General features: G+C 33.0%; 1 protein-coding gene and 2 long non-coding RNA genes across 4 annotated transcripts; 1 reads left to right on the top strand and 2 right to left on the bottom strand.

Moving 5' to 3' along the window:
• Positions 1 to 4,265: 4,265 nt before the first annotated feature.
• On the bottom strand, positions 4,266 to 9,501 carry LOC147409801 (bidirectional sugar transporter SWEET1-like). The gene is made up of 6 exons (XM_086431859.1): positions 9,251 to 9,501; positions 9,121 to 9,157; positions 8,640 to 8,735; positions 6,100 to 6,379; positions 4,905 to 5,024; positions 4,266 to 4,558 (listed from the first exon to the last, which is right to left on the bottom strand). Exons 1-6 carry the CDS (start codon positions 9,282 to 9,284, stop codon positions 4,391 to 4,393), a joined length of 735 nt encoding a protein of 244 aa, XP_086287985.1. The 5' UTR covers positions 9,285 to 9,501; the 3' UTR covers positions 4,266 to 4,390.
• An 8,413-nt stretch (positions 9,502 to 17,914) lies between these two features.
• LOC147409800 (uncharacterized) lies at positions 17,915 to 20,516 on the top strand. Of its 2 annotated transcripts, XR_015183168.1 has the most exons (4): positions 17,915 to 18,261; positions 18,736 to 18,803; positions 19,398 to 19,583; positions 20,012 to 20,516. It is a non-coding gene; the product is annotated as an uncharacterized LOC147409800 (long non-coding RNA). The 2 variants fall into 2 exon arrangements; XR_015183165.1 differs by lacking the exon at positions 17,915 to 18,261 and having other exon boundaries at positions 18,561 to 18,803.
• A 1,098-nt stretch (positions 20,517 to 21,614) lies between these two features.
• Positions 21,615 to 23,871, bottom strand: LOC147409799 (uncharacterized). The gene is made up of 3 exons (XR_015183162.1): positions 23,494 to 23,871; positions 22,953 to 23,020; positions 21,615 to 22,156 (listed from the first exon to the last, which is right to left on the bottom strand). It is a non-coding gene; the product is annotated as an uncharacterized LOC147409799 (long non-coding RNA).
• Positions 23,872 to 25,463: the final 1,592 nt, after the last annotated feature.

Genomic DNA, 25,463 nt, shown 5'->3' with positions numbered 1-25,463 from the left:
ACGTTTATCAATTCAAACTTATAAAACAAGTTTATTTATTTTGTAGAAAAATAAAATTGATACACAATGGCGTTATGACGGACTGGAACATGTTGAAGAGTTGGACATACTATTTGGAGGGACTTATGCTACCGGAGAGTATGTTGCAAGCTCTTGTAATCCTGGTGTGCGTCCATCCACTGAATCATCTAGAGCAGTTGAGCACGAGCTTCGGGATGATGATGATGATGATGATGCTGCGTTTGTTCAAGAAACGCAACCACCAGAGTCCCAGCCATCAAGGTCCCAACCACCTATCGATATTAGTCCTGATTTTGATGGTGATGGTGATGGTGATGGTATCCCTCCATTTGTTGCACCATCTCGCATGAAATCTAGAAGTAACCTAGATTTTCAACACTCCAAACGACAAAAAATGACGAGTGCAGCTATGTTAGGACGACAAATTGAACGCTTAGTTGAAGCAGTGTCAACGAGGACGAGTGCAAGTAGTGCAACACCCCCACCACCACCTACACAACCCGGTAGCATTAAGGAATGTATTGATTTGTTGGATGCAACAACAGAAATCATTCCTAATAGTGAGCGGTATCGATTTGCACTGAAATTATTCAGTATGAAGAAGGAGTACAGGCAAATTTGGTGTATGCTGAAAACAAATGAACTCCGTATTGGGTGGTTGGATGGCGAAATGGAGGATGCTCGAATTCATCATTCCAAATAGTGTGTGATTTTAATATGTTTGTGTGGTTTTAATGTGTTTTTTGTATTACCATCTTTCATTGATGGTTATAACTATATGCCCCACCCCTATGGTGGTATGACAATTCCTATTTATTATTTTATGTTTTCCTTGGATTGTGTAATATGTCCGTTACGTGGTGAATGCTATTGACAATGTTTATTATATAGTGAATGTTAAACATATTTATCTTATTATCTATATTATTTGAATGTTATAGTTTTAAATGAATAATTTGTAGTTATGTATTTATACAGACTTATGGATTCCAATGATGATATTTCCATCCATGATGGTACGTCTACCGACGATGATATATCCAATAATGATGAAGTTCATGACGTGAATGCTGTAGATGATGATTTGTCGTTAGATATTTTGGTAACAGGTACCATTGTTGCAATGCATCAATACGTAGACACATTTATTTATAGAGAACCACATAGGAATTCTTGTTATACTGGAGCAGATTATGTTCGTGATGTCATTGATGGACTTGGTAACACATGCAATGATTTATTTAGGATGGAACGACATGTTTTCTTAAATTTGTGTGACATATTAGAAGGAAGGGGTCTGATAAAAGATGAAAAGAAGATATCGATCCAAGAACAAGTTGCAATGTTTGTCTACACCGTGGGTCACAATGAAAGGCATAGGGTACTTAGGGCTACTTTTAAGCATTCATTGGATACTATTAACAAATATTTTCATGTAGTTCTTAGAGCTTTACTTGAAATATCAAAGTTTTTGATCGTTCCTCCTAATCTCAACGAAGTCCCTATGCATATACGAACCAATGAAAGATATTGGCCATATTTCAAGGTATTTTCTCAATGATTTTCTTTATTTATCATTATTTATAAATAACGTCAAATATAATTAATTATATTTGAATTATGTAAATATAAGGACTGTGTTGGGACGATCGATGGGACTCACATCAGTGCACATATCCCGTTCGTGCATCAAAATAGATTTCGAGGACACAAAGGCATAACACAAAATGTTATGGCCACTTGTGCGTTTGATATGACATTTACACATGTCGTAGCTGGATGGGAAGGATCTGCTAATGATTCTCGTGTGTTCCTTGATACTATTGCGAAGCCATCATTACAATTTCCACATCCTCCTCAAGGTTAGTTTTTTTAAGTAAAGATAAAATAAAATATTGAAAATGTCATTATTAATAAGTTGTCGTTTTTTTTTCAAGGTAAATATTATTTGGTCGACTCTGGATATCCATTGATGGAAGGCTACCTTGCACCTTATCGGGGTACAACATATCATTTACAAGATTTTAGAAGAGAGTCAAGGTCAATAACAGATAAAGAATTATTTAACTATATGCATTCTTCTCTTAGGAATGTCATTGAACGATGTTTTGGGGTTTTAAAAATCAAATGGACAATTTTAAAGTAAATGCCACGTTACAAATTTCAAACACAACGAGATATTACATTGGCTTGTATGGCACTCCATAACTTCATAAGGAAGCATGCAATTGCAGACGAAGAATTTTTACGTTTCGAGCAAGAACAAATTGTGGAAGATGAAGGGGGTGCATCTGAACATGATAATAATAATGAGCATGTAGATCGTCGATCTCGTGTTACCATGGAGAGGACAAGGACTGGAATAACTAATGCATTATATGCTGCTTATGATAGAGTTTAAGAACTTTGATATATTTTGAGTTTGTTATTAATGAAATATATATTTTTGTATGACATTGTAACACTTTTGATTTCCGTATAGTATGTATTTGTTTGAATGTTGTGTATGGGATGTTATGTGGATGTCGGATTGTATATAAGATGTTATGTAAATGTCGGATTATATATGGGATGTTATGTTGATATTAAATTGTGTATTATACAGGTATTTTCTTTATCAGGAAAATTTCATATGTCCATTTTTAAGAGGAAGTGCTGCCGAAATTTCGATAAAATCATAAAATTTATACATTGATTTAAATTGAAAATAATTATTTTAATAATTTTTTAATAGAAATTATATATATATATATATATATATATATATATATATATATATATATATATATATATATATATATATATATATATATATTAGTGTAATTATATATTTATTGTATTCTTCTGATCATTTTTTGTGCATTCTGGATGTATTATCAACATTAAGGGTATTCTGGTCATTTTACCAGAATCCAGCAATAAAAAGCTGTAAAACGAACATGCTTTTTTGACTTCTGTGTTTCTGTAACGAACAGGCTTCTGCTGAATATGACTTTTCAGGCTCTAGGCTTCTGCTTCTCCCAGAAGCCAGCTTCTGGAGCTGGAGCTGGCTTCTGTAAAGAACAGACCCTTATTTATCAAAATGACTGTTTTACCGATTTTGTAAATAGTAGGGTAAATAAGATGATTTCATGGCATGATTAGGTAACTTTCAGATGAATTTACCAACTTGTGGAAGAGAGAGATCTCCAAAGTAATATGACAGTACACATTCCCAAATATTTACAAAATTACCCTTTTTTTATTTTTACTGTTGTGATAATTATTTAATTTTTAAATTGATAAAGGAACAAGGGCAATATTTATTTCTTTTATTCATAAGAAGGGTAAAATTATTATTTCACCAGATTAATATAGGGATATTTGTGATATTTAATGATTTTGTAAATAGTTTGGAATGTATACCATCCTCTTAAATAGAACGAGAGATCATTGTAGAGGTGTCAATGGGTTGGCTCTTGTTCAGTTCCAAAAAGAATTGGAACCAAAACCCTTAAACTTTATCACTTTTGATGATGTAATAGTTATCGAACTAATAGAATAAAAACCGTCATAAATATTCTCCTTAAATTTTATTTTTATCAATTTTCAATTTCTATCGGTTTTGATTCTCAATCGGTTCGATGTCTAAGGACCCAATTCTAAGGGATCCAAAACTAGGATATGAGGTCCTGACTATAGGTGCAACTTGGTTCGGTTTGATGTCAAAATGAAACCGAACTAAATTCGATTGGAACCAAACCAACCCAAATCAAATTAAAGTCGGTTTGATTTTACGGATTACCAATATTCTATAAAGTGTAAGTAATATTTTTTAATGAAAAAACAAACATAAAATTTCATACAATACATCACAAATCTATTCATACAAAGTCATTAGTTTATTCAAAAAAGATGACTAATCTATGTCCTAACTCCTAAAATAATTTATAATAATTATCATTTACATATATATTTATTTTTTGCATAGGAGTTCAGTTCTTGATTTGGTACGGTTTTATATAAGCTTGATCCGAGAATCAAATCAAATTGATCGGTTCTCCATTTTCGTAACCCATAACCAAATCGCAACTTATTCCAAACTGAACCAAACCACTCTAAAACTATCAATTTGGTTCAATTCTCGGTTTGAACTAGACCAAGTTGCACCCCTAGTCCTGACACCCCTATTTATTGCATATTTTGATAACTATCCCAATTTTTTTTGTTTTTCTTTTTTTTTAAAGAGTAAACCCATCTTCTGATATCTGAAATTTAAAGAAGATCTCACTAGAACTCACTTGAAAGTACTATTAGCTTGTATTTCAAAACTCACTAGAGAAGATCACTAAAATAGACTGCCGTCACTGCATCTATAACATGAACGTGTCTAGACGACACCGTTCTGCTGAGGCTTCACAGATCCCATCTCAAGGGAATCATCATCAGCATAATGAGTCGCGTTTGTGTTGTTGGGCCCACCACCTTTGTTGTTTCGGTAGATGAAGTACAGGATCAATTGTAATGCTCCAAGTCCAGACCCAAAACCATTGTTAACCTGTACCATTAATTTAGCCCCCAAAAATATTTTGATAAACTACTATTAATTCAATTATTAATATTAATAATACTCAATATCATAGACTCGGTCTTAAAACTCATTGAGTCAACTTGCAACTCAGCCGAGTTGTAGCTTGGAAAATCATCTAGTTGAGTAAAGTCTGATTTATGTGAATATATTTATTATCTTTGTAGATAAAATTTATATACATTGTTATTTATTTTAAAATATTGAATTTTTTTTTTAAATATTTAACATTAATAAAATTTTACCTCACTTAAATAATTTTGATTTACAAAGACTAGGAAAATAAAAAAGAGTAACAAAGAGAGAAGAAGATTACATATATGAAAGGGTCGCGACCAAGAAGACCATAGATGAACCAAGATGTCCCGCAGAGGAACACAAACAAGGACAAGAAGAACGGCATGTACTCCACACTCTTCGTTTTGATCACTAATCTCTGCACATGTACATCATGCATGTTAATGTATATTACTATAAAATGTTATTGGAAATGTACGCTTAAAAGATGATTGGTTTTGAAGAGAAAGATAAAAAAAAAAATTTGATGAAAAATTGGAGATGAGGGCATTTAGATTATTTTAATTATCTATTAGAGAACACCAAGGTCAAGGGTACAGCCTCGGTTTGAAAACATAAAGATACCTTCAATATTCACCAAAAAGTGGAGGGGTAGGTCTCAATGGTCGAAAATTTTCAATTTGTATTCCAAATTTCCAATACACGGATATTATCTAAAAGTATTGAATATCATATTCGAATTCGAATTCAAATAATTTCTTATAATCAACTACTTTTGAGATATTGATATATCTGTTTTAATAATATACAATCTCACATGATATAATAATTATGGGTCAGGATCCGGATCCGTGGACACATAAAACTACTCATAACGCTACAATGTGTTTTGTCTTATATGGGTAAAAAGATTCGTAATGGACTGATTTTTTGTGAGGATGATCTCTATGGTGAGGAGATCGTCCTCACCAAAAATCATATCATTCCAAAACTGCTAAGCCCATCAAAAGTGGTTTATAAAAAATGGACAGTCCAAAATTCTTCAACTTGTAAACATGGGGTTAGAAATTTCAGAATGGACTGATTTTTGGTGAGGATGATATTCTCATCATAGAGATCATCCTCACCAGAAATCAGCCCATTCTGAACCGTTTTGCCCATATAAGACAAAACACGTTGTAATTTTATGAGTAGTTTTATGTATCTACGGATCCTGACCCAATAATTATATATGACATACATATTAAATTTATTTTAATTTTAAATAATTGAAGGTCCAATGCAAGAGATGCATCACAGCAGGGCCCTTATGATCAGATTGAAAAATTTTTGATTTCGGATATTATTCGAATCCAATTCACTTATCAAACATATCGACTCGATTAATATCCATTGACACTCCTCTATATATATATAATATGATTAACTCATCCTAAATAATATCATAAAGAAGGTAGAAATCACATTAAACTTGTTAGTCAGGACTTACGTACCATGATTGCTAGAGGTGAGGCATACATGCAAATAGAGAAGATTGCGGCAGCAAAGCCCGAGAAGACCTTCCTAGTCTGGCCGTGCAGGGCAGTTATAGACACGATGGCAATGATGGAGAAGATAATGAGCACAACTGTGAGGAGTCCAAGCATCTTCATCCTCACTTTCTTGGGCGCGTAAACAATGAAGATCACAACATATACTGCTTCAATCACTGCACCAACGCCATTGATGGTACTCACAAGGAGGTTGTTGGGGGAGATAAATGGAAGGCCATACCTGTTGATCAACATATATACCATTATCAAATCATGATTCAAATGTAAAACATGTTGGCCCATATCATCCGAAACATTCAAATCTATCAAAATGTTTCAACATGTATCAATTGATACATTATTGTGTTTTTTTTTTTTTTTAATGGGTAAGATGGACTTGAACTCACAATCTCAAAGTTGTTTTGCAACATGTCAAACCAATTGAACTATGGGTTTAAGCCCTTATCACGTATTGTCCAATATAAACATTGAATTAGGGGTGTCAATGGGTCGGTTCTAGTTTGGTTCCTATGATATTTGGAACCATAACCTTTATATTTTATTGATTTCAGTTCTTGTTAGTTCCAATTTCGATTTTAAAATAAGTGGAACTAGAACCGGAACCATAAAAAATCACAGGTACCTGTCAATTCCGATTCTCAATAATCGAATGAGAAAAATTATTTCAAAATCATTATAATAAAAATTTTCTTCTAAAAAATAACATATTATTTGTAAAGTATCAACTTAAGAATAATTTGTTTCACTAAAATGATGATTTAATGACTTTATTTTCAAATATTAAAATGTATTTCTATTACAAGTAATAAATTTAAAAAGAAATGACTCATCTTATATTTAAATATTTAGTTTATATCAAATTTGAAGAATTTTATATCATATATGTTAATTTTAAAATATAGGATTACCTTGAATCATGTATAATATAAAAATAAATGACAAAATAAATCGGTTCCGGGTACCTGTGGGTATCCATCCGATAGAACCTAATGGTTCTGGTTCCTATCGGTTCGATTCCATATTAGACTCGACTCTAATCAGTTCCAATAAAAAAGGAACCGGGATTGAGGTTTTAGGTCTTGATTCCGATTCTATTTCGGGTAAATAGGTACCATTGACACCCTGCATTGAATATATCTAAGAATATTTTGACATGTATCAAACAATACATGATCTCAAAAAAAAAAATTTCCTTCTCTTAGTCCAATATGATATTTTAAACCTTGGCCCAAATTACCTTTGGGTCCCCTACGATAAAAACAAAGATTCAAAAAAGATTAGCATTATATTTTTATGGATAAAGATTCCCGAAGTATTATTTATCTCATTCAATGTTTGATGGAGAGTTCTCAAACGTGGTTTGTGGCTAGTGTTTCCTTTTCCCAATGCTCTGAACATGTTTTTAAAATCTGGTACAAACAAAGTCGCCATCAACAGAGTCCCATTTGACTCAGTCATTCCAATTCGACTCATATGGGGTCCAACTCCAACCTAAATTTGCATGTGTAATTTAAATTTTTTTTTTTTTGAGAGCTGCTATTGGCACCCCAAATTTTACTTATTACACCTTAATTAAATAAAGAAAATATGTTTAATTTCTAATTAGGGGGTAAATAATTTAAGAAATTAGAGTGTAATAAGTAAAATTTGGGGTGCCAATAGCAGTTTTTATATTTAATTTTTTTAAACTAAAAAATTATAAATGAGTAATAAATTCTGCCATCATAATTCATAAAATCTCATTTTTTAACTAAATCCAAAATTTAAAATCTCAAAAAATCATTGACACATTAAAAACACTGACCCCATTCAATCCTGTCAACTCGAGTTGAGTTTTCCAAAAAAAATCAGCCAAGCTTTTAAATTCTTATCAATTGGAAAACGAGTTAATGACGTGACCTATTTATAGTTGAAAACTCATTGGATGGCCACTGAGTTATTTTTATGTACTCACTCGAGTCGACTCATATTAATCGAAACTATAATCATGGTTTTGACGTCTTGTCTCGTCCGTGGCCAAGACCGAGTTATCTCGGATGAATTTTCCGATATATTTGAGATGTCTCATTTAAAATAATGAGAAAAATGAACATAGGTTTTAAATCTCGTCCAATACATTAATTTGTTCGATCGTTCGTTTCATTGCTAAATAATACTGAGATGACTCAGTGATAAGTCTCGGTATCGGACGAGTTTTGAAACCATGATTTTTACTTCTCACTCAGCACTTGTGGGTGAGACAAACAAAAATGTCACGTTGGAAAGATCGACCCTTTCAGTGAATCATAGGAAGTAACTCGTCCGAGTTTCAAGCAAACTCAACGAGTTTCAAACAGAGAGAGAACCCTGTCGGAACCCCGCGAACATTGAACGACGCAGGTTCTAGTGAAATGACTGTATTGTCCCTGTCTCTTCTTCGAAATTAAGTCATTTAATTTAGGAAAAACAAGAAAAATAGAGGTGTGTGGAGGTAAATGTACCATGCGGAGAGGAGACAGTTGAGTAAGGTCATAATGTAAGGTACACCTGAGAACTGCTCTGTTGATTTGCCCTTTAAGATTCTTCGAAATGTTATTCTACAATAAAATAAAAAAAACAGAGAATCAGATAGAAAAAGAAATAAAAGAAAATTGAAGAAATTCTTTATGGGTTCTGTTTCATAGTTTTTTTTCAGAGATCCACCCATTAAACCCCACCTATTCGAATAGAAGAACGAAAGAGGAAAATGGTATCTCTTTTTAAGCATTTTTGAAAGAAATTAGTCTAGTTGAAACCAAAAAAGAAAATTGGATCTTGGTGATTGTAGAACCAAAGATTAATGGGTTCCAAGAAAACTCATAGATTAACGAAAAATAATAATATAAATTTGGATCTTGGTGATTGTAGAACTCAAGATTAAAAGATTAAGATTGGAAAAAAAAAGTAAAAACTGAAAGAAAAGTACGATTTCTTGATACTTACGTGGGAGCGATAAAGAGAAACAGACCAGAGGCGTTTCCTGTTTCAGAAACAGAGTAGCATAAGAAATAGGAAAGAACGCATCAATGGAAGAAAAGCTGTAAGAGAGATAGAGAGAGAGAGAGAAACCCACCAAAAATTCCAAATACGAAACGAAGAATATTCATCGTTGTTTGCTTAATGAAAGATCAAAGAAACACAGAAACTGAAAACTAATGTAGAGAACTCGAAAACAATCAATCTAAGAAACGGGGGAGAGTGATGAGAGAAGAACCCAAACTGTGAGACGTTTATATAGAACAGAAAGAAGGAAAAATAGAACTGTGTGAGTAGGGGTATTAATTGGTTTCGTCGTTATCTATAGATTCCACAATGAGAAGCGTTTTCTCCTCTCTCTCTCTGTCTGTCTCTCTCACTATTGTGATTTCTACTCTGGAAATTACATTAAATAGGGACAGATTCGTGGAGAAAAGCAACTGAGTCAAAACAGAATGCATTTAACGTTAAACGGTTTGTTTTTGATTGATTTAAACATACCACCTTACATTTCGGTGAGTATTTAAGATAATCACCTATTTTTTAAACTGATGAGTAGCCCTTTGACCTCATTCTTTCTTATAGGATAATGAAAAAATGACCTAGATACCCTCATCTTTACACCTCTAGCCAAAAACACTTGATTTTTCTCTTAAAAAAATCCGATGAATCTCAACTTGGTAGAAAATCCTTGATTTTTTCTTTTAGTTATGTAAAAGTTCTAACTGCTTGTTACTGTGAGAAGGTCAAAGTAGATATAATCTTAAAATTGAAGATAAAGCAAATTTCTTTTACCTTAAGAGGTTAAAGATGACTCTTTGTAGGCTACAAATTGAAGATGAAGGCCTTCGTGTTATTATTCTATTAGAGTAGATCAGGGTCAAGGGATAAAGATTCAAATCTTCGAGATTAACCTTTGATCCAATTGTTGAGATCAACCTTTATAATCATCGATCGCTTCATTATTGATATTGAATATTCAAATAATCAATCGCAATTATTTGAATTGGGGGCATTAAGAAAAAATATTTTACTAAGAAATGTTGGTAAGCTCCCACCCAAAAGTCAGGGTGCACTGAGAAGGAATTTGAGGGAAGTACGTTAGTAAATCATTGAAGAAATTAGATTCTCGTATGATGGAGTGGAAATCAAAGTCGATCTTTTTAATGCTAGTGGCCCATTTTTGCAAGCGTGGAATTGTAATTTCGTATGGAATCCTAAGCATTCAAAGAGTATCTTTTGGTCATGCCCACATATTCATATTCTAAAATTAAATACTTATGGTTCTCTATCTTCCATCGGTGGTGGATTCAGACTCATTGGGAGGAATCATGAAGGCAATCTTATTTTTGTTGGTGCATCTAGGGCAGATTTAACAAATATCATTTACTTGGAAATGACGGCCATTCTTGAAGCATTGAAATATGCGAATTTGAAAGGTTTTCTTTATATTCTAGTGAGTTCTAACTCACTATACTCGATTGATTGCATTAATATAAAATCTAAGCCTTCTTGGAAATGTTGGGATTTTGTCAAAGAAATTCATGAACTTTCTTCTTCTTGTTTCTTTGAATTCCATTGGAGAGAGACAAATTGTGCTATAGATTTCTTAGCCCATTTGAGAATGATAGGTAAAGATTTGATTTTGATTGAAGATATGTTTTCTATTCCTAAAGAGTTATCGAGAATTATGTATGACGACTTATCTTGTAATTATTCTCCTTAATCTAATTTAAAAAAAGGGGAAGAGTCCTTTCAACCCCAGCTTACTGATCAAAAAGAAATAATGTCAACTTGTCACTGAAATCATGACACATATTTTTATCATTGAAATTATATCTATAAATATTTTGTTAACATTTTCTACAATTTGTGTGTTTCTTGTCAATGAATTTTTAATTAATCAAAGTTTCCAAAACATTCAATATAAGTTTAACTTTTTAATGAAGTTGGCATTGATTATCTTGCATTCAAAATATGGATGAAAATCACAGATTGTATGAAGGAGAAGAATAATATGAAAATCATATTCACTTTTTTTGGTGGTTATAAAAAAAATCAAAATCTCTTAAGTAGCAACTCGTTAGCTCCCCCTTATACAACAATAAAAATAGAGTAAAGAAGAAGGAAGAAGGATGATGTTTTTAACCTCAGCCCAACCTCGATCGTAAAAAAAAATGGAGGAAAATAATAAAGAAAATATAATTAGATTTTATGCTCTAGTTGATTGTAAGAACGAAAATGGAGGATGAAGAAGAAGATAAAAAACAAAACTTGTAAACGAAATTTTTGTCTCCTCTCATCTCTCTTATGTCTAATCTGACTTCTCACTTCTCTCTCCTATGTCAAATCAAATATGATTTCTGACATATATTTTATGAGAGAATTTTATCTCTTTAGAAAAAAAACATGAATGTTTATAAAATACCTATAACTTAGTAATGTTTTGATAATAAAAATAAAATACCGATAATTATTTGATAAATTTTTCAAAATTAATAGTCCACAAAAATCTCTATTGATAAAAAATAATCAATACAATACGAAAAAAAGGATGAAAATAAAAGAGTGCAAAACTCAACAATTGCATAAAAGGAAATTATTTATATTTTACATAAGGGTTAGTGCTAGAGGAACATTAAAATTGGCATTGATTTCACTTTGCTGATGTGGAGGTGCACATATAGCCATTAATGCTTATCAGTCGTATATCAATAAAAAGCATCTATGATTTCAAACATACGTCAACGTCACCAATGTGAGAATGGATGTCAATTTTAATGTTACTTCAGCATTTTCCTTTGTACAACTCCTCAAAAGAACCTTTTTAAAGTAGAGCCGTGTTTGAATAACATTGAAATTAGCATCTTGTCACACATTGGTGTGCTTAGAATCATAATGCTTTTCACTCATATCTCGATGAAAAGCATCTATGATTCTGTACACATATCCACATTAACAATATTTGAAACAACGTCAATTTCAATGTTGATGTACATGATTGGGTACACAGTTGATGTGGTAAGGGCACAAAACTATGTGCTCTTATCACGTCATCCACGTACCCAACAAAACCCGTGTGCATTCATAAGGACTCTTCAATGGTACTTCCGCATTTTCCTTTAAAGTAACTAATAAATGACACATTTTAAACACACCTATTAACTTACATTCAAATGAAGAAAATACAAACACCGCCTGATACAATAAAACCCGTGACTCTGCCGACCTTGTCAAGTTTGTCGGGGAGCCGGACCTAATTTGTGATTTTAAGCTAAACTACGGTTGCAAAACCGTCTTTCTCATGGTCTCCGAAGATTAAAGGTGAATTTTTTGTATTTTATAATAATTAGAGGTCTTCTCAGGGGAATTTTTTTGTATTTTATAATAATTAATGGTCTTTTCTTATCAACTAATGAAAAATGACCTAATAAGTGTCTTCATCCTCAAACAAGTTACAACAAAAGAGATAGGATAGACCGATCAAATCAGTTATTTGGGTCCAAATTTTAAAACATTCTTTTAAACTTTAAAGCAAAAACTATTGAGAAACTTTAAAGTAGTGGTTTTGTAACAAAATCAGTTCCTATGGGGGTATCAATGGGTTTTTTTAGGAATTTTTCCTGAAAAAAAAAAAAAAAAAAAAAGGGCAATTTAGGAAAAAAAATTATATATATATATATATATATATATATATATGCCCTTTATTTTTAATACCAAAATACCCTCGGATGATTATTCTCAAAGGGCATATTGTTGGACTTTAACGCGTGTACTAATGTTAACAAGACCCTTAAATATTTATTAAATCTAAATTGGTCCTACCAACATTGAATTAATGTATGATTAATTTGACATATTTTGTATTAAAAAATTCATCATCATTCATAAAAATTTGCATCTCAAAGTTCTTCCAATATTTATCTTATGGTTTAATTCGATACAACGCGCAAAACCTTACCAGCCCTTGACATATGAACAAAAAAACCTGTCCTTAACGGGATGGTACTGACTTTCATACAGGTGCTGCATGGCTGTCGTCAGCTCGTGTCGTGAGATGTTTGGTCAAGTCCTATAACGAGCGAAACCCTCGTTTTGTGTTGCTGAGACATGCGCCTAAGGAAAAAGTCTTTGCAACCGAAGTGAGCCGAGGAGCCGAGTGACGTGCAAATGCTACTAATAGAGTTCCAACACATATAACAAGACTTCTAAATCTCAAACCCTACCTTTTTTCCCTTTTTAATTTCAGTCCTAATCATAGAGAGAATTATAATGATATATCAATATCATTATCATCATTGAAGGATTGAAGGATTGGTTAAATGACGTCATTTTTCCTCCATTCAATTTTGTCTAAATTTAGATCTTCTAGTTCATATCTATTTTCACTATTGTTAGAATTTTTTTAATTCTTTTTTATATACTTCCTAATAGAAATTGAAATCAATTGATAAATTTATGCAAACTATCTCAAACGACTTTCACTTAGTATATTGTCTATTCAATAACTCAAAATACCAAATTGATTCCAATTAATTCGATTTGTGATTTGGGCCTGGCCGTACCCTCAGTGACCAATCACAAACTAGATTCAAAAAATCGATTGACTGTTAATTAGCATCTATAATATGATCATAGGTCTAGATTACATGTGAAGTTCATCAATGTAGCTGTACTAAAATGTATTTCAAATTTTTTTTTTTCTCAATAAGAAGGAGAATCTAAGCCAAGCAGACTAGCCTTACTAACTTAGTAAGATTTCAACCCTTAATAAGGCCCGTTGACCTCACCTCACCTTGTGACCTTTAAAAACGTGATCCAATCTCATAGGTTGTAGAGGGCAAAATTCTATAAATTTGAAAAAAAAAAAAATTCACCCTGAATTTTAATATTAATAGAAGTTAAGGAGACTAGTCTTACTAACTTAATAAGAATTCAACCTTTACTAAGGCCGGTTGACCTTACCATGTTGCATCTAAAAACATTATCCAATCTTCATAGGGTTGTAGAGGACAAAATTCTATCAACTTTGAAAAAATATATTTTGACCTTTGAATTTTAATTTTAAAATCTTGGATGAAGCTCAAAACAAATTGAATTTTATTTTTTGGATCTGAACTTTTTCAAGAAGAAATTGCAAATTGATACTATATAGTGGCGTGTACAAGCCATAGCCATAGCCATATATATATAGTATTAAAATTCCATTATCCCACTTCTTGTCTTAAAGGTCACCTATCAAAGTGAAAATGACGCATTACCAAATTGGGATGGTGGAATGTACCTTTTATAGCAAAAGATCCTTTGATGTGGCATGAGTTCTAATGTCTTAATTGTCGACATGCAAAAAGGATCAAAATTAAGTCAAAGAAAACATAGAGAGCTGCTATTTGCATCCTAATTCTTACTTATTACACTCCTCTTAAAAATTTTAATAAAAAAAATCAATGATGATAATAAGTAAAAATTAGAGTGCCAATAGAAACCCTCTTTGTCTCTCTCTCTCTTCTTTTTATTTGTTACATTTAGGAATTTATGTGATCCAAATCCTAATTGTAAATAATTGTCGATGTTGTTGGAATATGTTGTAATGATTTATAATGTTGAAGTAATAACTTGAATCAAACTTTTGTAATGTTTGAATGGTGTATTTCAATATTTAATTAGAGTGTGTAAATAATTCAAGAAATTGGGGTGTGATAAGTAAAACTTGGGGTGCCAAATTCAACACATCACTTGGACAGTAGGATGCCAAAGGTCACCTATCAAAGTGAAAATGACGCATAATCAAATTGGACAGTGGAATATATCTTTTAGAGCTAAAGTTCCTTTGATGTGGCAAGAATCAAAATTAAGTTAAAGAAAAATAGAGAGCTGCTATTTGCATCCTAACTCCTACTTATTACACCTTAATTAAAATTTTTAAAAAAAAAAATAATAAGTAAAAGTTGGGATGCCAATAGAAACTCTCTTTTTCTCTCTCGCTCTTCTTTTTATTTGTTACATTTAAAAATTTATATTATCCTAATCTTAATTATAAATAATTGTTGAAGTTGTTTAAATATATTATAATGATTTATAATGTTGAAATAACATCTTGAACCAAACTTTTGTAATGTTTGAATGGTGTGTTTTAATCTTTAATTAGGGTATGATAAATAATTCAAAAAATTAGAGTGTGATAAGGAAAAGTTGGGGTGCCAACAGAATCTGTCTAAAATTAAGTCAACAAAGACAACTTAAAAAATTAAAACCACTTTTTTAAAATATTGATGAAATTAATATATTTTTATTTCACTAGAATAAGTTGGGTGTTTTGAAACATTCTAGTTGAGTGTTTTAAAACTATGGCCTGTATATGTCTCGAGAATACCCCGAGTCAACTCGAGCAGGCTCAGTACTCTTGTAAACACATGTACATAGACTTTTTATAGAATTTGAGCCACCCCTTGTATCAAATATCTTTGAGCTCAACTTTTGATGTTGTATCTTTCAAAAAACTCCACAGGAGTAGTGATTGAGTTTTGTTAACCGGTGCCCTAAGGGCATGCGTTTAGGTGCATTAAATACACTTTGAAAATTAAATTTCCTGTATACATGCACTCAAAATATTTTTTTATATCTGAAATACCCTCGGTTCTTATTTCCAAGGGTAAATTACTATTTCGTGATCAATTTTTGACAAATTTACGATTCCTGCTCACTGGTTATTTTAATTATTAAAATGTGAACGAACAATGAATTTATTGGTTTTAAAGTGATTATTTCGTAGGTTTAAAGTGACAATTTCATCATCTCCAAATTTGTTGTCCATTCACGTTTTGGTAATTAAAATAAATAGAGAGCTGGAAGCGTAAATTTGTCAAAAGTTGATTATATTTTTGTAAATATCTTTATTTCTAAGGTGTATTTGATGCACTTTAACGTGTGTCCTAGCAAGACACCAAGTTCTTAAGTGAAGAGATGCCATACAAAATTAGTGAGCGCCTCGTAAAGGATCTAGCATTAATGTCTTGTAAATTAGTATATTTTATTGAGACAAATTGGATAAATGCCATGGCTTTATATATATATATATATATATATATATTAAAATATAGAACATTTGACTCTTATCAATCCTCAACCTGTTCGAGTTGCAATCCTAATTACAGATTAATCAGGGTGACATAAACAAAAATTGGTGTGGTAATAGAATCTCTCTTAAAAATGAAACTTCCTTGATAAAATTTTAAAAAAAAATTCTAATGACTAACAAAATAGAAGAATTTTAAGATTTAAAAACACCACAAAATCTATAGAAAAATTTGAAGCAAAAAATAATAATAATTAGGACCCTAAAAATCCTTGAAGATATTTTTTAACATATCCTCCCCATAAGTCCTAGGTTCCATAATCATTATTATTGAGAAAGAATAGCATCCACATAAAATAAAGGATTCCTGATAAATAAATCTATGACTTTGGGCTACGTGTCCAAACCAAAAAGATTTATGACTTTTATAGGTTTTCGTGATAAAGTAAATTTATGATCATTGCCGACACCATCCCAATATTTACTATTAAAATAAAATAAAATAAAATAAAATAATTTAATGAATCTTGTGGAGGGTATTTTGATACTTTTACTTATCAATAGTATGTAACTTTTTGGACCATAACTTCATGGTTCAATCGCTCAATTTTTAAATTTGTTCTTTCTTAATGCCCCTCAACTTGTTTTTATTATTGTGATTGATAATTCAAATTGTTGAGATCAACATCTGGTGTAATAGTTGAGATTGACATTTGATAATTATCGAGATCGATAATTTTTAATCTTCAATCTTGACATTTACAACATGAGTCATTGAGATTGATAATTTAAATTAATCATCAAAATTAATGATTGATTATTGAAATGGTTGATCTCAACAATTTGAATGATTGATCTTGAAGGTTGAATTGTCCATCATATTAATGATAGTGGCATTAAAAAGAAAATTTTAATCAATTTGTAAAGTTAAGGTCAATTCCATCGTCATAAAGTAGAGCCAACATGGTGTGGCACCTTTAGCCATAAACTCATAATATTAATGGCATTGATTTTTATGAAGTGCACTTTTCCCAATGCATTGCACTCGGCTAAACTCGATCATGTGACACCTTAATTTGGTCGTAAACTAATAATTTAGAGAGTTACTATTGGCACCCCAACTTATACTTATTCTATCCCAATTTTTTAAATTATTTATCCCTTCCCCCTTCAATTAAGAGATTAAAACATACGAACATTACAAAGGCTTGGTTTAAGCTATTATCACAGCATTACAAAAAAATATAACATTGATCCAAACAAAGTTAGTAGTTGTTTACAATAGGGCTACAACATGGGTGAGCTAACTCAAGCTCAACTCAATCCTGCCGTCTAGTCTGAGCTCACTAACCTGAGCTCAACTCAAGCTTGGTCTTCTAAACTCGGGTTGAGCTTAGGTTAGCCCAAGTTAAGTAATTTTGGGCGAGTTAGCTCATTGAATATCCCTAATTTCATGTTAAACAATAAATACCATTTTTATCTTTAAAAAAATATAGAAAAAACCACTAATAAATAAAATCATGTAAAACCTCCAAGTCAATTGAGAGAATATTTAGACAAACCATACTTAATCAACGCCCACATTAATAATATTCAATTGTCCACAAGCCATAATAATAAGATGGAATAAATATATATATATATAGGGGGGCGTTCGCTGGCTAATTTTTTGGCGAACGAATTGGCAAACATCTTCAGGCTGTTGGATAAGACGCCAACGGACGTCGTAGATTGAAGGAGAGCCGAATGTGCGCTTAAGTTATAAAGTAATGCATATGTTACAGCGTCATCCTTAAATAAATTGATATTTATTATTACCTCCCTAACTAATTAAAATCCCAAAAGAACATAACAGAGACGTGTTTCTCTGTCTTCTTCACCTTCGAACAAATCGACCCTCTCTCTCTCTCGTCTTCTTTTCTCATTCGCTCTCGCTCGTCTGCAACTACCTCTTCACCCTCTCTCTCACTCTCTCTCGCTCGCGACTGCAACTCTCGTTCGCGTGTGCTGCAACGCCCTCTCGAAGAAGACAGGTACACTTGATTTGAAGTGAAAAAATCTGTAATTATTTAATGGGATTTTTTGAAATTGCAAATTACTTCAAATGGGGTTCTTGATGTGGTGGCAACTTCAAATGGGATTTTTTCCCATTACAAATCATTTAATGGGGTAACTTCAATGGGGTTTTTTGAAGTTACAAGTTACAAAAATCTATAATTATTTTTGAAGTTATAGATTACAAGCACGCTTTGATTTGTATGGAATGGGGTTTTTTTTTTGTTTTTTTTGTTTTTTGTTCTCCGATTTGATGAAGACCTAAATATTTTTTTTAGAAAAAGCCCTAAATAATTTCCGATTTTTCTTTATCAAATCAATTATTTAGGGTTTAAACCATTTTTGCTCATTGGGTCAATGTGCAGAAGAGCATTGTGACTCAACTAACACCTGGGGTTTCCTAAAGAGAGAATGCATCTCAACTAGAAATCACCTGGTTCTTTTGTGTGTAGGTTTGAAGGAAGGGTGGGCTAAATGTTAACGGAATCAGTAGTCCTGTAAACCAACACATTGGGTTGAGGTGGGTTCTTTTGTGAATCTTGGATTTAGTTTTTGTTGTCCATTTTTTTTTTGTTTTGTACGTCATGATACTAAGCTGCGGTAAACAATGTCTGTAATAATGTTATCAATGGGAAGCCACTAGATTAAAATATTAAATTTTGGATTTCAAATATGTAATCCAAAATATGCTTGTTGGGTATTAGCATGACCTTGTTTCATGCATTTTAATTTTTAAGGTAGTCTAGTTTGTCACTCAAGACTTGATAATGTCTTAAAAGAGTTTTATTAGTAAAAAGTGATCCACTGCTCTTTGGTTTTCATGGGATTTGAAATGTTCCTTGAGAGGATTTGTGCGTGTACATAATCTTGGCAGTCTAAACACAAACGAACATGGAATTTTTTGAATTTCAACAAGTCAGTAGGCATATAAATTATCATCAGCACTTATCTCCGAAGAAAATATCCCTTTATTGTTGTTGGTGTAGGGCAGATCACATTTGATAAGGCTTTTGTAAGGATTCTGATGTTTCCAAGTTCCTTTCATGTCTTTCTCTATATCTTAATAAAATGTCAACTTGGTGTAATGTTTACATGGATATTTCTTTCATAGTAGGTCCACTACTATGTCCAGGCACACATCCAAATCAATGAATATAGAGATCGTGTTGTTTTGGTGAGTAGAATGACTGCAAAGTGCACACTCAGGAAATTCTTTGGATTGGGTCCATGCAGAGAGCTGCGGTACCTAGCATATCCTGTAAAGCATGGGTGGAGATATTCTGGCATTGGTGAATTCCAGGTTACCTTCTAAGTTAGTTTCTAGTGTGTGTCTCTCCTATTTATCTGTGTTCTTTTTCTTGGGTTGTGTTATGTGTCTTATTTCTTGTGAGCATATTTTGTTGGGATTGGGGTGCAGCGTAGGGAGGTTGGGGGCCAACCAAAGCTGATCATCACCAACCCCAAGCACAAAATATATATGAAACCTCAGAGAAAGATTTTTTAACTTCTTTGTTTTTCCAGTCTTTTGTATAGGATATATATTGTGTTTAGTAATGCTGTCACTGTTTCACGTATGATTGATTGATTATGTTTTGAGATCTAGTTAATTTTTTTCCACAGTACACATGTCATCGTGAATTCTTTGTCTTTTTTTATTTATTTATTTTTTGCTACCAGTGGTAGATTATGTTCTTGGAACTAAAATTATTATCTGGTGATTGTTTGCAGGAGAAATGGCCCAAGAATCTTTATATTGCGTCTGTGTACTATGGTTGAACAGTTTCTTAAGCCATCCAATTTTCTGTGGGATACTTCTTGGTGCCATTTTGAAGATATTGTTTAAAGCCAAGCTACTCATTAAGGGAATTGAGTGGGAGAAATTTTGACGTGTGCAACCTTTTACTTAATTGTTTCTTGAACAGATATCGGCATTTCTAACATGTTCAGCATTGTCTTTGTCAAACGTGTGGAAATGTTCTTGCTAGTCTATTCAGTCTAAAGGGATGGTTGTCCTTATTGTTGTTAAGTTTGTATAGTTTTTCAATAATGATTACTTGATTCAAGGCATGTGCATATGCCATGTTTGAGTTGTCTTAATGGTTGGTGGAATTCTGGAAATTGTGCATGGTTTGGCATGGAAATGGATTCATTTTTGTTGGACATGCTGGATCTTTTAATACATTCAACTGAAGCAAGGCTGACAAGATAAAAAAAGGTGGTTTCGTATCATCAAACAATCAAGTAGTTAATGGCCTTATATAGATACTTCTTATTAATGCATTTATTAGATTTTTTGTTCTTGTTACCTACATGCTAACTTGGGTTCAGCAAACGATTGTCACATGGATCGATGCGTTTGGACGCTAATCATGAGACTATCAGTCATTACTTTCTACATATGATGCAGCCTTTTATTTATGATTCTAGGGATTTAGTGCAAGTTGAAGGCTTAACCAAGCATGAGAAAGACTAATATAACTACTTTCAACTTCAATGCACATCATCATTAAAGCACCATCCCAAAAAATTTAAGTTAGACTGGAGAAATCATGTTCCTCCATTTAGAACCTTCATTTTGCAAATTCTTTCAAACTTAAAATAATGTTATTTCATTCATTTTTCTTCCTTTCTATTGATGAAAGTTTGATTGGGTTCTCAATTGTTGATATGGGGATTTCAAAAGATTGGTGACACTTTTGTGTCCAAAACCTTGTGACACCAAGAATCCGGTGAGAATACTTTATTTCTTCTCTGCCCAATTATAGTAGAGAATGTGATCTCAATTCTCAATCAACCCCTTGGTTTCCTACAAGGAATTAAGTAGCCTTAAGTAAACCTTTACACAACCTCTTCTACATAATCATAGAGATTCATGATTTAATAAGCCAAGCCTTCTAAAGACCAATGTTTCTTTCCTCACTAAAGTTGAATAAATATATGTGGCACTGCTGGAAACAATAAACAAGTGGCCCCAATTCAATTTGTTTTAACAAATTGCATAAAATGTGAATTTTCTAGATTCCCAATTTCTTAAATCTAAATAATATGATGGACTTCATCGGTCACAATTGCTTTGTCCCTCTCCATGTATGTTCCTTATAAGCAATATGTCAAGCTTGTGATAAAGCTAAGATGACCGATCACCAGTTAACAAGCTAAGGTTTCCAAAAAAGAATGTTGCTTTCAATGATAAACCCAAACAGATATAAGTGATGTCACGGGATTGCAAAACAACTCACTATTATCAAGCTTCTGTTTTTCTTATTTATTCACCAATACCTATTAAGTTTTGTTGATATAATGAATTAAGTCATTTTGCAATGTTGGATTTTATTAACCAATCTGATCCAGAGTGTATTTATTTTTCATAAAATAAATATTCAATTGTTCTATACAAATTTGAAAGAAGGATCAGGCACCACAGTACCAAATGTAAGAAATTTCTTAAGTATTTGGTTTACCATGATCAGTGGATATAAGCTTTATCCTGTACAAAAGACTGGAAAAACAAAGAAGTAATAAATCTTTCTCTGAGGCTTCAATCATATTCAAATTTCAAAGAGACCCTTCAAAAGAGACTTGAAGATGTGCAGATTTGGGTGGTGGAGGTTGGACTGATGCAGCATCAAGGCCTTGAAGTAATTTGATGACCTCAACAGTATCATCAAGATAGTACTTCGCCATACTCGGCTTCTGCCCTACTATGCACGCAAACACTTAGACAGTGGCTGGAAATGATGGGATGGAAACGACATTGGCAATGCTTTCAAACATGTCTTCATCGTCCCCTATGCACAATACGAAATCAGGTGGCTTTCCCCGATTCAACATGATTTATATGAGGTTTTTGACAGCTATACCTTTACTTATTCCCTGCAGGTTTCCCAAAAACAGATCACTCTTTATATATCTTTCATTATAATCACAAAATCAAAGTACAGGTTTAACACGGCAAGGGAAAGTGTGCCATTCAAACACCAAAAGTGTGCCATTCTGCAAATGTTTAAAAAATTGAGTCAATTAAGAGGTGAGTAAGCGCTCATCGAAAGAAAAGTAGGAGTCTCTTGTTAGACAGATAGAAGTACCACTCACCAGTTTTAACAAAACAACACGTGTCAACCACATGCAGTTGTTATTTATGGGAGAGTTCATTACACCATCTTTAACAAAAGGAAGGAAACATTAAACATAAAACATTTTTTCCTTTCTTCAGTAAAATCACAGAAAGCTTCATCATAATTCAGACCATGCTTTAAAGTCTTGGTTGAAAAATGAGATTTCACTGTGGTGACAGACCTCCAATATCTCATTCGAACACACCCCAGGACATTCCGAAACTAAACTCTGATCTATGGCTCCAAAACTAGGGAGAAGAAAGAAGATGTACCTATACATTTATCAATTATATGCGCTGGACAAGGGGATAGACGTCTAAGAAATTTGGTAACTAAAGTTCTGGCCATGTTACAAGCTCATGTAGCAGATCCTAATACCCAACAAGCATATTTTGGATTACATATTTGAAATCCAAAATTTAATATTTTAATCTAGTGGCTTCCCATTGATAACATTATTACAGACATTGTTTACTGCAGCTTAGTATCATGGCGTACAAAACAAAAAAAAATGGACAACAAAAACTAAATCCAAGATTCACAAAAGAACCCACCTCAACCCAATGTGTTGGTTTACAGGACTACTGATTCCGTTAACATTTAGCCCACCCTTCCTTCAAACCTACACACAAAAGAACCAGGTGATTTCTAGTTGAGATGCATTCTCTCTTTAGGAAACCCCAGGTGTTAGTTGAGTCACAATGCTCTTCTGCACATTGACCCAATGAGCAAAAATGGTTTAAACCCTAAATAATTGATTTGATGAAGAAAAATCGGAAATTATTTAGGGCTTTTTCTAAAAAAAATATTTAGGTCTTCATCAAATCGGAGAACAAAAAACAAAAAAAAAAAAAAAAAACCCCATTCCATACAAATCAAAGCGTGCTTGTAATCTATAACTTCAAAAATAATTATAGATTTTTGTAACTTGTAACTTCAAAAAACCCCATTGAAGTTACCCCATTAAATGATTTGTAATGGGAAAAAATCCCATTTGAAGTTGCCACCACATCAAGAACCCCATTTGAAGTAATTTGCAATTTCAAAAAATCCCATTAAATAATTACAGATTTTTTCACTTCAAATCAAGTGTACCTGTCTTCGTCGAGAGGGCGTTGCAGCACACGCGAACGAGAGTTGCAGTCGCGAGCGAGAGAGAGTGAGAGAGAGGGTGAAGAGGTAGTTGCAGACGAGCGAGAGCGAATGAGAGAAGAAGACGAGAGAGAGAGAGGGTCGATTTGTTCGAAGGTGAAGAAGACAGAGAAACACGTCTCTGTTATGTTCTTTTGGGATTTTAATTAGTTAGGGAGGTAATAATAAATATCAATTTATTTAAGGATGACGCTGTAACATATGCATTACTTTATAACTTAAGCGCACATTCGGCTCTCCTTCAATCTACGACGTCCGTTGGCGTCTTATCCAACAGCCTGAAGATGTTTGCCAATCCGTTCGCCAAAAAATTAGCCAGCGAACGCCCCCCATATATATATGGGAAATGTTCAGCACCCTAAGTTTTACCACACACTTTAACAAACGTTTTTTGTCCTACATGGGTTATAAGTTTTGGAATGGGCTGATTTTTGGTGAGGATGATCTCTATGATTAGAAGATCATCCTTCCCAAAAATCAGCCCATTTCGAAATGTTTAGCCCCATGTTTACACGTTGAAAAATCGTGGACCGTCCATTTTTTGTAAACCAATTTTGATGAGGTTAGAAGTTTTGGAATGAGCTGATTTTTGGTGAGGATGATCTCCTCACCATAGAGATCATCCTCACCAAAAATCAGCTCATTCCGAAACTTCTAACCCATGTAAGACAAAACGCGTTTGTTAAAGTGTGTGGTAAAACTTAGGGTGCCGAACGGGACCCTATATATATAGGGAAATGTTCAGCACCCTAAGTTTTACCACACACTTTAACAAACGTTTTTTTGTCCTACATGAGTTAGAAGTTTTGGAATGAGCTGATTTTTTGTGAGGATGATCTCTATGATTAGAAGATCATCATCCCCAAAAATCAGCCCATTCCGAAATGTTTAGCCCCATGTTTACACGTTGAAAAATCGTGGACCGTCCATTTTTTGTAAATCAATTTTGATGGGGTTAGAAGTTTTGGAATGAGCTGATTTTTGGTGAGGATGATCTCCTCATCATAGAGATCATCCTCACCAAAAATCAGCTCATTCCGAAACTTCTAACCCATGTAAGACAAAACGCGTTTGTTAAAGTGTGTGGTAAAACTAAGGGTGGTGAACGGGACCCATATATATATAGGGTCCCGTTCAGCACCCTAAGTTTTACCACACACTTTAACAAACGTGTTTTGTCTTACATGAGTTAGAAATTTTGGAATGGGCTGATTTTTTGTGAGGATGATCTCTATGGTGAGGAGATCATCCTCACCAAAAATCAGCTCATTCCAAAACTTCTAACCCCATCAAAAATGATTTACAAAAAATGGACGGTTCATAATTTTTCAACATGTAAACATGGAGCTAAACATTTCGGAATGGGCTGATTTTTGGGGAGGATGATATTCTAATCATAGAGATCATCCTCACCAAAAATCAGCCCATTCCAAAACTTCTAACCCATGTAGGACAAAAAACGTTTGTTAAAGTGTGTGGTAAAACTTAGGGTGCTGAACATTTCCCATATATATATGGGTAGCGATCAAGGGCAAACTTTTTAGCAAACTTTTTGGCAAAACATTTTTCAAAACATAGGTTAGAGGTTTTGGAATGGGCTGATTTTTGGTGAGGATGATCTCTACAATGAGGAGATCATCCTCACCAAAAATCAGCCCATTCCAAAACTTCTAACCCCATCAAAAACAGTTTACAAAAAATGGACGGTCCACGATTTTTTAGCTTGTAAATATGGGTTAGAAGTTTTGGAATGAGCTGATTTTTGGTGAGGATGATCTCCTCACCGTAGAGATCATCCTCACCAAAAATCAGCCCATTCCAAAACCTCTAACTCATGTTTTGAAAAATGTTTTGCCAAAAAGTTTGCCAAAAAGTTGGCCATTGAACGCCCCCCTATATATATATATATATGG

Source organism: Akebia trifoliata, chromosome 2, assembly GCF_017979445.1.
Source record: "Akebia trifoliata isolate Shusen 1 chromosome 2, ASM1797944v1, whole genome shotgun sequence".
In the NCBI taxonomy this organism is placed as follows: Eukaryota; Viridiplantae; Streptophyta; class Magnoliopsida; order Ranunculales; family Lardizabalaceae; genus Akebia; species Akebia trifoliata.
This window is presented reverse-complemented; position numbering and strand designations above follow the sequence as displayed.

Excerpts from the sequence above, each read along its gene's own strand:
- LOC147409801 (XM_086431859.1), bottom strand. The coding sequence starts at position 9,284 with ATGAATATTCTTCGTTTCGTATTTGGAATTTTTG. Across the intron at positions 8,736-9,120 it reads TTTCTCTTTATCGCTCCCAC|AATAACATTTCGAAGAATCT; the intron begins GTAAGTATCAAG and ends ATTTTATTGTAG. Across the intron at positions 5,025-6,099 it reads CCTCACCTCTAGCAATCATG|AGATTAGTGATCAAAACGAA; the intron begins GTACGTAAGTCC and ends GTACATGTGCAG.